At 49.6% G+C, this 14,718-nt stretch overlaps 1 protein-coding gene across 5 annotated transcripts in view; it reads left to right on the forward strand.

Annotated features, from left to right (window-relative positions):
• VWA3B (von Willebrand factor A domain containing 3B) overlaps positions 1–14,718 on the forward strand; it is a 53,433-nt gene that overhangs the window by 11,120 nt on the left and 27,595 nt on the right. For all 5 annotated transcript variants that reach the window (XM_029082984.2, XM_029082985.2, XM_029082988.2 and 2 more), the window contains exons 6-12: positions 879–1,048; positions 3,561–3,676; positions 4,838–4,960; positions 6,485–6,681; positions 8,385–8,539; positions 9,766–9,904; positions 13,842–13,973. In XM_029082984.2, the coding sequence (XP_028938817.2) occupies positions 879–1,048; positions 3,561–3,676; positions 4,838–4,960; positions 6,485–6,681; positions 8,385–8,539; positions 9,766–9,904; positions 13,842–13,973 (1,032 nt within the window). The remainder of the gene's footprint in view (positions 1–878; positions 1,049–3,560; positions 3,677–4,837; positions 4,961–6,484; positions 6,682–8,384; positions 8,540–9,765; positions 9,905–13,841; positions 13,974–14,718) is intronic.

Here is a 14,718-nt window from a genome sequence, read left to right on the forward strand (position 1 = left end):
TATTAATAATAGCAATAGTGATAATAATGATTCTGATAATTATGGTACTTGTTAACTGCCTAGTATGCGTCAAGCACGTTTCTAAGTGCCGGGATAGATAGAAGATCGTCAGGTCTCCCAAGGGGCTCAAAATCCAAGTAGGTGAGAGAACAGGTATTGAATCCCCATTTTACGGTTGAGGAAACTGAGGCGCGGAGAAGTCAATTAGCAGCGATCGTTCCGGTAGCGGATCCAGAGGGTTTTCTTGGTAAAAATCCGGAAGTGATTTACCATCGCCTCCTTCCGTGAAGTAAACTTGAATATTAACTCTCTCCCATGCCACCGCCGCCCGGAGCAGGTGGGTTTCGACTTGTAGCAGGCGGCCTTCCGCTCGCTAGCCCCTGGGCAAGCTAGGAATGGAACGGACAGGCCTCTGCTTGACTCTTCCTCCCGTAGTCGAGACCGGTAGAGGACTGGAGACTCTCCAGGTGTGACCCTGAGAGGGGGGGGACGCAGCAAGCACCTAACAAAAATTACCCCAACTCTGTTATTACTATGAGATGCCAGTCAAATTAATTCAACGAGGCCATCCCTAGCCTCTCTGTCCATTTTTTTCTTTACGGCACCGTACTAATCGCCGGGGGAGAAAACCCGCTAATCCGGTTAAACCCGCTCACGGCTTTAATCCCCATTTAACAGATGAGGGAACTGAGGCCCAGAGAAGCCAAGCGACTTGCTCAAAGATACACAGCAGACGAGTGGCAGGCGGGGATTAGAACCCAGATCCTTCTGACTCCCGGGCCCGGGCCACTAGGCCGCACCGCCTCCCGGGCTTCGGGGTTGCTTCCGGGGAAATGCTGCCTCTCACGGGCAGTGACGTCCTGCTTATTGTTCTACAGATCGAAGCCATTTACTACTTGGTGGCTGGGGACCTTCCTCAGGAGACGAAGCAGGAGCTCCTACGGATGATATCCAAGAGTCCCTGTCCTGTCCACCCCGTGTCTTTCAATGCCACGGAAGAAGGAACGATTGGCATCCTAAAGGAACTGAGCTCTCTGACCAGAGGCAGGTGCGGAGAAATGACGTTCTGAAGGAAAGTGAGAGGAATTCAGACTGTAGCTAAGCTCGCTGCGGGCAGGGGACGTACTCTCCCAAACGCTTAGGACAGCCCTCTGTGCTCCGGCAGCACTCCAACAATACCATTCATCGATTGATTGACTTTAGCTGCCGATGCGCCCTTGTGTTTCCGATCGATCCCTGGACATCGTAGCACGTCCCGGGATGTTGCAGGCCTAAATTCTAAATCCTTATTCCAAAACCTTTCATTTCCTCGTTGTCTACAAGAAAAAAAAAAAAGATTTTAATTCTGTCTCTATCTGAATTGGGTGCATTTCTAACATTAGGCTGGGGAACCGTATCTGAGGTGATGATCTTGTATCTCCCCAGGGCTCAGGCATTGGCTCACATAATAATAATAATAATAATAATAATAAATTGTGTGATATTTTTTGGGCGCATACTCTGTGCCAAGACCTGTACCAAGTGCTGGGGCAGATACAAGTCAGTCAGTCCGTCAGTCGTATTTATTGAGCGCTTACTGTGTGGAGAACACTGTACTAAGCACTTGGGAGAGTACGCTATAACAATAAACAGATGTATTTCCTGTCCTCACTGACCTTACAATCTAGAGGGGTGACAGACATTAATATAAATAAATTACAGTTATTTACGATAATCAGGTCCCACATGGGGCGAAGCATAGGTATTGAATTCCCATTTTTCAGATGAGGGTATTGAGGCACAAAGTAGGTGACTGGCCCAAGGTTGCCCAGCAAATAAATGGCAGAGCCAGGATTAGAACCCAGGTCCTCTGACTCCTAGGCCCTGCTCTACCCCTTAGATCAGGGTGCTTCCGAGCACTTAATAAATACCGTCCTTATATTGCCAGTGAAAGGTATCCCAGTGGTTCTGAAAAAAGTCCTTTAGGTTGCAATCTGTTTTCTATGATTTACTAAGGCAGGGAACGTGTCTGCGCATTCTGTTGTATTGTACTCTCCCAAGTGCTTAGCACAGTGCTGTGCCCATAGTAAGCACTCAATAAATGTCACTGATTGATTTCGAATTCTTTATAAATAGTGGAATTTGGAAAAGAACCGTGCTACAGCTGGTATTAGTCTATCACTGATACCATTATTATTACAATTATTATTACTATTACTAGTTTAGCACCAGCTCTGAAGCAGTATGGCCTAGTGGAAAGAGCACAGGCCTGGGAGTCAGCAGGTCCTAGGTTCTAATCCTGGTTCTGTCTCTTGTCTGCTGTGTGACCTTGGATAAGTCACTCAGCTTCTCCGGCTCTCAGTTACCTCTTCTGTAAAATGGGGATTAAGACTGTAAGAACTGCGTGGGACACGGATTGTATCCGACCTGATTATCTTGTGCCTACCCCAGCGCTTAGTACAATGTCTGCCACGTAGTAAGCACCTAACAATTACCGTTGTTTTTAAAAAAGAGAGTATAGGGAGATGAAGAGATGAATAAATAAGCGGGAACATAAGCAGTGCTTGTTCAACAGTGTATATGTCTGGGCTACGTATTATTGTATAAAAATAAGAGTGGCTGCTGGGTTGCAATGGCCTGGCGGTTGGAAAAAAATTAGAAAATACCTCCTAGAAGAGGATACATTTTTCAAGACTACTTTGAAGATGGAGAAAATGGTGTTTTGCTGGATTAGAGAGAGAAGGGAATTCCAGGGTAAGGGGTCGGGTGTGAGTAAAGGGGTGTAAGCGCGTTGAGTGGGAGAATCAGTAAGAACGTTAGCTTGAGGGGATCGAAGAGCGTGAGCTGAGAAGTGGTGGGGGAAGAGAACAGATACAGAAATAGAAGCATTTCTAATGCTAACCTTCTACGATACCTCAGTCTCATCTCTCTCGTCACTGACCTCCTGCCCACGTCCTGCCTCTAGCCTGGAGTGCCCTTCCTCCTCACAATGATGGTATCTGTTAAGCGCTTACAATGTGCCGAGCACTGTTCTAAGCGCTGGACAATGACTCTCCACGACTCCAAAGCCTTACTGAAGGCACACCTCCTCCAAGAGATCTTCCCCAATTAAGCCCTCCTTTCCTCTTCTCCCACTCCCTTCTGCATCGCCCTGACTTGCTCCTTTTATTCATCTCCCCTCCCATTTATTTCTATTAATGTCTTCCTCCCTGCTAGACTGTAAGCTCGCTGTGGGTAGGGAATGTGTCTAAGGGTACATTGTACTCTCTCGAGCGCTTAGTACAGTGCCCTGCACATAGTAAGCACTCAAAAATACAATTGACTGACTGAACCGGGTTCTAAACCCAGCTGGGCCTCTTGCCTATTGTGTGACCTTGGGCGAGGCCCTTAACTTCTCTGGGCCTCAGTCTCCTCATCTGTAAAATGGAGATAAGACACTTGCTCTTTCAGACCGCAAGCCTTGCCCGGGACAGGCTCTGTACCTGATCTAATTATCTTCCATCTACCCCCGCACTTAGCACCCTGCTTGCAATCATCCCTCGCACGATTTTCCTCCTGAAAATCTGTCTCGGCTGGCTTAGGTTCCACGCATTTGCTGAAAGAACAGCCCAGCTGGATCTTCCGGAGTCTACATCGAAGGCTTCTGAGAGCGAAAGATCTTGCAGTAGAAGGAAATTGAAGGGCCGCTCACCTCCAGGTAAAGGAGCCTGAGGGGGACAGAGAGAGAGTTCTAAAACCTTAGATGCCTCAGCACGTTTTAATGCTTGGTATTCCCCGGAGGGTCGGAGGTCTGGGCATTTGGCGTGGGGCATCACTGGCACTCTGCTGAGAAGCAGCGCGGCCTAATGGCTAGAGCCCGGGCTTGAGAATCAGAAGGACCTGGGTTCTAATCCCAACTCCACCGCTTATCTGCTGTGTGACCTTGGGAGAGTCACTTCACTTCTCTGCACCCCAGTAACCTCAACTGGAAAATGGGGATTATGATTTTGACCCCCAGTTTGGGACAACGACTGTAACTTACCTGATTAGCTGGTATATACTCCAGTCTGGAACATAATGAGTGCGTAGCAAATGCCATTAAAAAAACCCCCAAAACGGTGCAGGATTCTTGGCTCATCCACAGACCAAGGGGTGCGTCTTCCGGCGGGTTGGGGAGCAGGGCTGGAAGCTGCGTGGGAGTGGTCTGGCTACCATCGCCCTCCCCCTGTGTTCTGGACCTGGTGCCTACGGAGAACATTTCGGTCAGTCAGCTGTATTTACTGAGCTCTTACCGAGTGCAGAGGACCGTACTAAATGCTTCGAGAGTACACTACAACAATGAACAGATACGACGAGCTCAGTCAGGTGAATCTGAGCGATTACTGTGTGCCGAGCACTGTGCTGAGCGCTTTGGGGAATACAACAATAAACAGAACATTCCCCGCACACGATGAGCCTACACTCTAGAGACGAGCTCACAGTCTGATCGTTGGATAGGGATTGTCTCTATTGGTCGCTGAATTGTACTTTCCAGACACTTAGTACAGTGCTCTGCACACAGTAGGAGCTCAATAAATATGATTGAATGAATGAATTAATCTGGCTTAGGGCCTTCCCAGCTCCTGGAAATCCCAGCCGTCCGCAATTCCCTCGTCCCAGCCCCACAGCGCTTATGTCCGTATCTATCATTATATTTCTTTGGAGTGAGGTCTGTCTCTCCCTCTCTAGACAGTAAGCTCGTTGTCGACGGCTGCTTATTACTGTACTTTCCCGAGTGCTTAGTACAGTGCTCTGCACAAAGTGAGCACTCAATAAATACAACTGAATGAACGAATGGACGCCGCCCTGTCCTTCGCCGACGCGACGTTTTTCCTCGCAGGAGCCGGCGTCAGGGAGGATGTGTTCCTGGTCTGGAGGGAGTTGGAAGAGGCCCGGTACACGCTCAGCCAAGTCCAGGCCCTGCTCACGGCGTTTTCCGCACCAGCTCGGGATGCCACCAGTGGTTTGTACAGTTTCACGCTGCTAATGAAGCTGAAGAAAGCCGTGGGCTTTCCCGGAAGGGGTGACGGTACAGAGAACGGAGAGGCTTAGAGCATCGGGCACAGCACCCATCACCCTTACCTGGAAATGAGAGCGAAGAAAATGTCTGCTCTTCAACTTGTAAATAGGAAGAGGGGTCAATTTTTCCTTGTGAGGTTGAGGAGGAGGAAATTCTGTGACCCTCAGTGGGCTGCTGTGGGGAAAATGGGAGTCCCAGACAGAAGTAATACGAATAACAATAATAATAATTCTGGTATTTAAGTGCTTACTGTGTGCCATGAACTGTACTAAACTCCGGAGAGGATACACATAAATCGGCTTGGGCAGTCCATATTCCACACGGATGGGAGAACAGACAATGAATGAACTCCAAATCAATCGTATTTATTGAGTGCTTACTGTGTGCAGAGCACTGTACGAATGATGATACTCAAATCATCATCCCCAGCCTTGATCTCTCGCCCTCTCTGCAGTCTTGCATTTCCTCCTGCCTTCAAGACATGTCTAGTTGAATGTCCTTCCATCACCTCAAACTAAACATGTCTAAAACAGAACTTACCTTACCGACCACACCCGGACCTCCCCGTGACTTTCCCATCACTGTAGACAGCACCACCATCCTTCTGCGTCTCACAAGCCCGGAACCTTGGAGTTTTCCTCGACTCCTCTCTCTCATTCAACCCGCTCATTCAATCCCTTACTAAATCCTGTGGGCGAGACCGTCGCAACATGGCTAACTTCCACCCTTTCCTCTCCATCCAAACCGCGGCCACATTAATCCAATCACTTATCCTAACCTGCCTTGATTATTGTATCGGCCTCCTTGCAGACCTCCCCGCCTCCTGTCTCTCCCCACTCCAGTCCATGCTTCACTCTCCTGCCCGAGTCATTTTTCTACAAAGACGTTCAGGCCACGTTTCCCCTCTCCTCAAGAACCTCCAGTAGTTGGCCATTCATCTCCGCATCAAACAGAAACTCCTCACCATTGGCTTTAAAGCAGTCAATCGCTTTGCCCCCTCCTATTTCACCTCTCCGCTCTCCTACTACAACCCAGCCCGCACTCTTCGCTCTTCTAATACTAACCTTCTCACTGTTTCTCAATCTCGTTTATCTCACGCCGACCCGTCGCCCATATCCTCCTCTCCCTGTACCCCTTCAAAGCCTTTCTCAAGAAGACGCACTTCCTCCAAGAGGCCTTCCCTGACAAAGCCTCCTTCACCTTTTTCTTCCATTCTCTTCTGCGTCACCTTGACTTGCTCCCCTTATTCATCTCCTCTCCCGGCCCCACAGCACTACGTCCATATCTTTATATTAATGTCATTCTCCCCCCTAGACTGCAAGCTCACTGTGGGCAGAGAAAGTGTCTGTTATATTGTTATATTCCCAAGCGCTTAGTACAGCACTCTGCACACAGTAAGCGCTCAATAAATACGAGTGATCATCTGAGGATGCTGCCGGGTGACTCAAGTTTTTCTTATCCAATCAGGAACCACAGCTGATCAAAGAGCAACTGAGCCAGTGGAAGAAGAGTGCATGAGTTCCTTAGAATGGCTGCAAAAATACGGCTTGAAAGCCCAGAAGCTGACCTTCTACGACGCCCTTGTTGACTGCACCTTCCGACACGCAGATGGAGTGGTGGATATAAAAGTCAAGCCCGAAGACCCCTCCGTGCGGACTGATGCGGTGAGTCGGGGGGACTTGTCCGGGAGAACGCTGGGGGGGCCGTGGGTCTGGGAGTGCAGGAGCTAAAACGGAAAGCAAAGCAGACAGAGCCACTCCATCAGGCTGGCGAGCACCTCAGGCACTGAGACAGATCGTCAACCCTTGTGCAGGGGATTCCTGGTTGCTGAATAATAATAATAGTAAGATTTATTATTGTTATCATCATTGGAATGTAAGCGCATTGTGGAAAGGGAACATGCTTACCAGCTCCATTTGTTTATCACATTCATGCATTCGATCATATTTGAGTGTTTACTGTGTGCAGAACACTGTACTAAGTGCTGGGAAAGCAGAATTCAGCCATAAGGAGGGCCAATCCCTGGTCACACTGGGTTTACGGCATAGGAGTGAGGAGACAGACATCAAATCAAGTCAACAGGCATGAATGTAAACAGAATTCTAGGTATATACACATCAAAACAAGTAAACAGGCATCAATATAGAGTTACGGAAATGTACATTTATACACAAGTGCTGTGGGGCAGGGAGAGGAGGTTGGAGGAAAAGGAGCGAGTCGGAGCGATGCGGAGGGGAGGGGGAGCTGAGGAAAGGTGGGAAAAGTGGGGGGGGGGGGGCGATAATAAAAGTGAGTATTTACTGTGTGCAAAGCACTATTCTAAACTCTTGGGACAGTACACTATATCATCAGACACATTCCCTACCCACAGCGAGCTCACAGTCTGTTATATTTAATTCTTCCCAAGTGCTCAGTACAGTGCTTTGCAAAAGGTAAGAACTCAATAAATATGGTTGATTGATAGTAATGATAATAATAATTATGGTATTTTCTAACACTTTCTATGTGGCAAACACTGTACTAGCTGGCAGCAGGATAATCAAGGACAATCTCTGTCCCGTGCAGGTACTCGAAGTCTAAGGGAGGGGGAGAACAGGTACTGAATCCCCATTTTACAGATGAGGAAACTGAGGCCCGGTGAAGTTAAATGACTTTCCCCAGGTCACACCCCATTTTAGAGATGAGGAAACTAAGGTCCAGGGAAGTTAAGGGACTTTCCCCAGGTCACACGGCAGGCAACTGACAGGGCGGGATTAGAATCCAGGTCCTGTGACTCTCAGGCCTCGCTCTTTTCACCGGATCACACTGCTGCAGAGGATTCTGAGTAGGGGTCCGTAGCCAGCTGCAGCAGCAAGAACACAGGAGGAATGGGCTCAGGGGAGAGCAGGGTTGGGGGGCTCGTGGAAGCTTTCCTTGAGGGACAATGAACCCCAAATGCAGCTCAAAACGTGATCCACCATATGCTCCCAGCGACACGACACCCTTGGCTCACTCCGCAATAGGAGGGCCCGACAAAAGGGAATTGACGAAGGCACGTGGAAGCTGCTTCTTCCCTGGGGCTCCCAACATCTCAAGGCTCCTTTTGCCTGGATTCGCTGGGCAGCAAGTAAGACTTCAGTTGGCCGTGAAGAGGGACTTCCCGCCAAAGGGAATAGCGCACTGGAATGACCTCTCCTAGATGCGATGGAGTCTCTGTTCTTGGGTGGGTTAGTCATTCACTCGCGGGAGGACGGGGGGCCGGATCAGACCCCGTGAAGCGTCGGCCAGACCCGTGTATAGCCGTGGAAACGTGCGAATCGGAGGTACAGGTTTGGAGAAGTTGAGGGGTGCTTTTTATTCTCTAATAATTCATCCCTTATCCTTTTAGTTGACCCACAAGAAAATCGTCCACGCGAAATACTGTGAGAGGTTTGTGCACGTTCCCTGGAAGGACGGCTCCCTGGTCCACGTCTACATCACGGCCGAGAAGTGCAAGGCCTATGAAGAAAGGATGGGTCTGGCCCTGGAGCACATTGACCGAAGGTCAGTCGGTTTCCTCCAGCGCACGGTGCCAACCGCTTAGTACGGTGCTCTGCACAGAGTTAAGCGCTCAATAAATACGGCTGAATGAATGAAGGCAACATTTCTGAGGCTCACGTTGGCTGCACCCTGGAGAAGGCGGGTGGAAAATGTTGCCAGGGCACATTGGTATCCCTTTCTCCCAGGAGAGGCCTGTTTTCGGGAAGGCAGAACCTCAGCGAAGGGGTGATTGTCACAGCGTTGCAGAGTTTCCGGTGCTGAGGAGAGTGGGAGAGGCTGGTTAAGGTTGCCCCACGGTGAGAAGGCTTAGATTGTGAGCCCCATGTGGGACAGGGACTCTCTCCAACCTGATGAACCTGTAACCACCCGAGCGTTTAGTACAGTGCTTGGCACAGAATAAGCGCTTAACAAATTCCACATAAAAAGAAAGTGTTTAACCTATAGAGAAGCAGCGTGGCCAAGAGAAGCAGCAGGGTGTGGCGGACAGAGCACGAGCCTGGGAGTCAGGAGGTTGTGGGTTCTAATCCCGGCACCGCCATGTGTCTGCTGGGTGACCTTGGGCCAGTCACTTCACTTCCCTGGGCCTCGGCGACCTCATCTGTAAACTGGGAATTGAGACTGTGAGCCCTCCGCTCTGCTCTACCTCGCTTCCTCTGCTCTACTCCCCTCCCCACAGCACTTGTGTATATATGTACATATTTATAATTCTATGTATTTTATTAATGACGTGTGTATAGATCTATAATTCTATTTATTTATATCGATGCTATTGATGCCTGTTTCCTTGTTTCGATGTCTGTCTCCCCGCTTCTAGACTGTGAGCCCGCTGTGGGCAGGGATTATCTCCCTCTGTTGCCCAATTGTACTTCCCAAGCGCTTAGTACTATGCTCTGCCCACATTAAACACTCAATAAATACCATCGAATGAATTAATATGGGACAGGGACTGGGTCCAACCCGATCCGCTTGTATCCACTCCAGAGTTTAGCACAGTGCCCGGCACATAGGGAGCGCTTAACAAATATCGTAATTATTATTATGAAGTCCCTGCCCCATCACCCCTGCTCTCCAGGGCATGGGGACCCTGGGGGAAACTGGGGGTCACCCTGAGTCCCGGCCCTCTGCTTCCTCTCCCTCGGCCCCGGTTGCTACTTCCATCCTCACTCGGGGGAGGAGATCATCCCTCCCAAACCCCTCGCCGAGAACTCTGTTCCCTCTGGCCGAGACAGGATGAAATGGCTGCAGCGGGGGAGTCGGGCTGTGTTCGGGACGGTGCTCGAGGATCACGTCTGCCTCCTCATCGACACGTCGCGCTCAATGAAGGACAAACTGGCCTTGGTGAAGGAGAAAATCTTTCAGCTCATGCAGGTGAGATGAATCCGCCCTGGGGCGTGGGAAACACAGCCTTCCCTTCAGTGAAACTTAATAATAATAATAATGATAATGTTGGTATTTGTTAAGCGCTTACTAGGTGCAGAGCACTGTTCTAAGCGCTGGGGTGGACACAGGGGAGTCAGGTTGTCCCACGTGGGGCTCACAGTCTTAATCCCCATTTTACAGACGAGGTAACTGAGGCCCAGAGAAGTGAAGTGACTTGCCCACAGTCACACAGCTGACAAGTGGCAGAGCCGGGATTCGAACCCATGACCCCTGACTCCGAAGCCCGTGCTCTTTCCACTGAGCCACGCTGCTTAGCCAAAATCCTTGGGGTTTTTGGAGCCCAGAGCCATTCGCAGAACCCGGGAGGAGAGGCCTTTCTGCACGCAGAGTGAGCGTCAGCTTGAGGTGGGACACTGAGACCGAGAACCCAGGGACTCCAAAGACTGCGAGACCCCCTCCCGACATTTCTCAATTGAATATGATGTTTTAATTGTGAGTTTTGTTAAGATCTTACTTTGTGCGAAGGAGATAAAGGACAATCAGGTCAGGCGCACTCCCTGTTCCACATGGGGCTCACTACCTAAGGGGGTGGGGGAACAGGTACTGAATCCCCATTTACAGATGCAGAAACTGAGTCACAGTTAAGTGATTGCTGAAAGTCAGGCAAGTGACGGAGCCAGGATTAGAACCCAGGTCTTCTGACCCCCAATCCCGTACCCATTCCCCTGAGCCATTCTGTTCCTCATGCTATGGCACAGTTGAACTGGGGTCGGTCAGTCAACCGGTCGTATTTATTGAGCGCTTACTGTGTGCAGAGCACTGTACTAAGCGCTTGGGAGAGTACAATATAACAATATACCAGAAAAATTTGCTGTCCACGTGGAGCTTAAAGTTTAGAGGGGTGCACTTCAGCCTGGAGGATTTCACTTAGTGATACCAGACACGTGGCATCTTTTCACATTTCAGAGCACTTAGTACAGTGCTCTCTATAAAGTAGGTGCTCAATAAATACCACTGATTGATTAATTCCATTGTGACATAATAATAAAAATAATTATGGTATTCGTTAAGTGTTTTCTATATGCGAAGCATTGTTCTAAGCGCTGGAGTAGATACAGAGTAATCAGGTTGTCTCACGTGGGGGCTCACAGTCTTGATCCCCATTTTTACAGATGAGGCAACTGAGGCACAGAGAAGTGAAGTGGCTTGCCCAAGGTCACACAGCAGACAAGTGGCGGAGCTGGGATTAGAACTTTCCACTAAGTTCTCTTCCACTAAGCCATGCTGCTTCTCGGATTTCCCCTTCGTCTTTCATTCAGTCATTCATTCATCCAATCGTATTTATTGAGGAGGCGGAATTAGAACCCGGGTCCTTTCGACTCCCAGCCCCAAGCCCTATCCAACAGGCCGTGCTGTGATATAGCCACGTATTTCTATCTCTATCCCTGCCAAGCTTTACATTTCAATCTCTCTATAGAGTCGGTCAGTCAGTCGTATTTATTGTCTGAGCGCTTAAGGTGTGCAGAGCACTGTACTAAGCGCTTGGGAGAGGATAATGGACACATTCAATAGAGTATAGAGGTAGATAGAGATAGATAGATAGACACAGATAGATAGATACATAGATACATAGATAGATACATAGATAGATACATAGATAGATACATAGATAGATCATTTGTATATCTGAGCTGAGTCCGTAGGCCTAGTAGAAATTACTACTTAAAAATAGGAACAGTTTAAAAATGTGAACAGAAGGTGTGCAGAGCCCCCTCTTCCTCCCTCTGTGTTGAACAGGAAAGGAAAGGATGTCTGGTGGAAGGGGCTGAGGGGCTGTGGGTCCAGAAAACCTGTGGGGGGGTAGGGCTGATGTCAATCAAACCCATAACCTTGGCATTATCCTCGACTCCTCTCTCTCATTCAACCCACACAGTCAATCCATCACTAAATCCTGTCGGTTCCACCTTCACAACATCGCTAAAATCCACCTCTTCCTCTCCATCCAAACCGCTACCAGGTTAATCCAATCACTTATCCGATCCTGCCTTGAATATGGCATCAGCCTCCCTGCTGACCTCCCTGCCTCCTGTCTCTCCCCACTCCAGTCCATACTTCACTCTGCTGAATGGATCATTTTTCTACAAAAATGTCGAGTCCACGTTTCCCCACTCCTCAAGAAACTCCAGTGGTTGTCCATCCACCTCCGCATCAAACAGACACTCCTCACCACCGACTTTAAAGCAGTCAATCACCTTGCCCCCCTCTTACCTCACGTCACTACTCTCCTCCTACAACCCATCCCAAACACTTCACTCTAATGGCAGTTTACTCACTGTACCTCGATCTTGTCTATCTCAGTGCCGACCTCTCGCCCAGAATCGATTCCCGGCTTGGAGTGACCTCCCTCCTCATATCCGACGGACAATGCCTCTCCCTGCCTTCAAAGCCTTACTGAAGGCACATCTCCTCTTTTTCTTTTCTTCCACTTCCTTCTGCGTCACCCCGATTTGCTCCCTCTGTTCAACACCCACTCTCAGTATCAACTCATGTACCTAACCGTAATTTATTTATTTATATTAATGTCCGTCGCCCCTTCTAGATGGTAAGGTTGTTGTGGGCAAGGAATGCATCTGCTATGTTGTTTTACTGTACTCTCCCAAGAGCTTAGTACAATAAGTACAGTACTTAGTACAATATTTAGTACAGTAAGCACACAGTAAGCACCCCATAAATATAATTGATTGACTCCGCACACAATAAGCGCTCAGTAAATATGATTAATTGATGGATGGATGGATTGAATCCTGTATCCCACACTCCACAATGGCTGGGAGCGGCTTGGTCCGCCCATGGCCGTCCTCCAGAGCTCCTCTTGGGCAAAATAGCAAATCGGGACCAGTTTTCCATTACTGACAGTTACTATCAAAGTCCCAGAAATCCAGATATCCATTTGACCCTTTGTCCCAACTCCTTCTGGAGGAGTGTTTTCTAATCAGTCAATCTAATGGCATTTATTGAGGTCCTGTCTGAGGATGGCACCTGGAGAGTTTCCAGTCCTCTACCAGTCTCGGCTACGGGAGGGAGAGTCAAGGAGAGGCCTGTCCGTTCCATTCCTAGCTTGGGCAATGGCTAGCGAGTGGAAGGCAATCCACTACAGGTCAAAGCTCACCCATGCCGGGCAGCAGCGGCAGGGGAGAGAGTCGAGGGCGGAGACCCAAGTTTACTGCGTGAAAGGAGGCAATGGGAAACCACTTCCGGATTTTTACCAAGAAAACTCTACGGATACACTACCGGAACGACCGCAGATGGAGGCGGGGCGCTCTGGGAGAGACGCGCCCATGGAGCCGCTATGGGTCGGGGGCGACTCGGCAGCATAAGACAAGACAATTTACTGAGGGTTTCCTGTGTGCAGGCCACTGTTCCACTCTTGGGAGACTACAAGATGCAGAGTTGGTAAATATGCCTCAACAAGTTTACAGTCTAGAGGCGGAGATGGACATTTATATAAAAACGTAAATTATGGTTCTGTTCTTCAGCGCTATGGGGCAACACAGAAGGGACGGGGAGTAGGGAATGTGATTTTAATAAACCTTTGAAGGTGAGGGGACGGAACGTCTGTCAGATGAAGAGCGAGGGAGATCCAGGCCTGAGGCAGGACGTAGGAGAGGGGTCGGCAGCGAGGGAGGTGAAATCGAGGTACGGTGAACAGGTTGGCATTAGAAAGAGTGAAAGGTGTGGGCTGGGCTGTGGTAGAAAATCAGAGAGGTGAAGTAGGAGGGAGCAAGGTGACTGAGTGCGTAAAAACCAGTGGCAAAGAGAATCCGTTTGTCGCAGAGGTGGATGGGCAGCCACGAAAGGTCCTTGAGGAGTGGGGTGAGAAGGACTGAATATTTTTTCAGATCTGAACGAGCATCATCTCTTACAGGAGCAGCTGAGGCACAAAAGGAAATTCAACTTTGTGAAGTTCGACGGTCGAGCTGAGGCGTGGCAGGACAGACTTGCGGAAGTGAACGAAAGGAACCTGAGGCAGGCCCGGTCCTGGGTCAGAGCCCTGGAGGTAAGAAGAGGCTACGGTTGGTGCCAGAGAGCTGTGGGGCCGAGAGTACTCTACCGTTCTGCTATCTCCCCGATCCCTGATCTATTTTAACGGTCGTCTCCCCCTGTAGACTGTAAGCTTCTTGTGGGCAGGGATCACATCTAACATCCGTTTTATTGTACTCTGTCAAACTACTAGTACAGCTCTGCCTACGGGAACCCCTCTCAGGGTCGCACCTGGAGAGTTTCCAGTCCTCTACCGGTCTACGACGGGAGGGAGAGTCAAGCAGAGGCCTGTCCATTCCATTCCGTTCCTAGCTTGGGCCGTGGCTAGCGAGGGGAAGGCCATCCGCTACAAGTCAAAACTCACCTGTGCCGGCCAGCGGCGGGACGGGAGAGAGTCGAGGGCGGGGACTCAAGTTGACCGCGCGGAGGGAGGCGACGGTAAACCACTTCCGGATTTTTACCGAGAAAACTCTCTGGATCAGAGAGACTGCTGATGGAGGCGGGGCGTTCTGAGAGAGATGTGTCCACGCCGCCGCTGTGGGTCGGGGATGACTCGACGGCATAAGGCAGGACAAGCATACAGGAAGCGCTCAATAAATACCACCGACGGATTAATCGAACGCCCTTTTCTCTCCCCTGAACGCCTGGTGGTGACCCACACAGGTGATGGAATAGGACACCGGGGACTCAGGAGGGGTTTCACTTCTTTTCACCGTTCAGCAACATCCCTCACCCGAGGACTAATAATAATAGTAGTAGAA

This window comes from Ornithorhynchus anatinus, chromosome 18 (genome assembly GCF_004115215.2).
Source record: "Ornithorhynchus anatinus isolate Pmale09 chromosome 18, mOrnAna1.pri.v4, whole genome shotgun sequence".
Classification (NCBI taxonomy): domain Eukaryota; kingdom Metazoa; phylum Chordata; class Mammalia; order Monotremata; family Ornithorhynchidae; genus Ornithorhynchus; species Ornithorhynchus anatinus.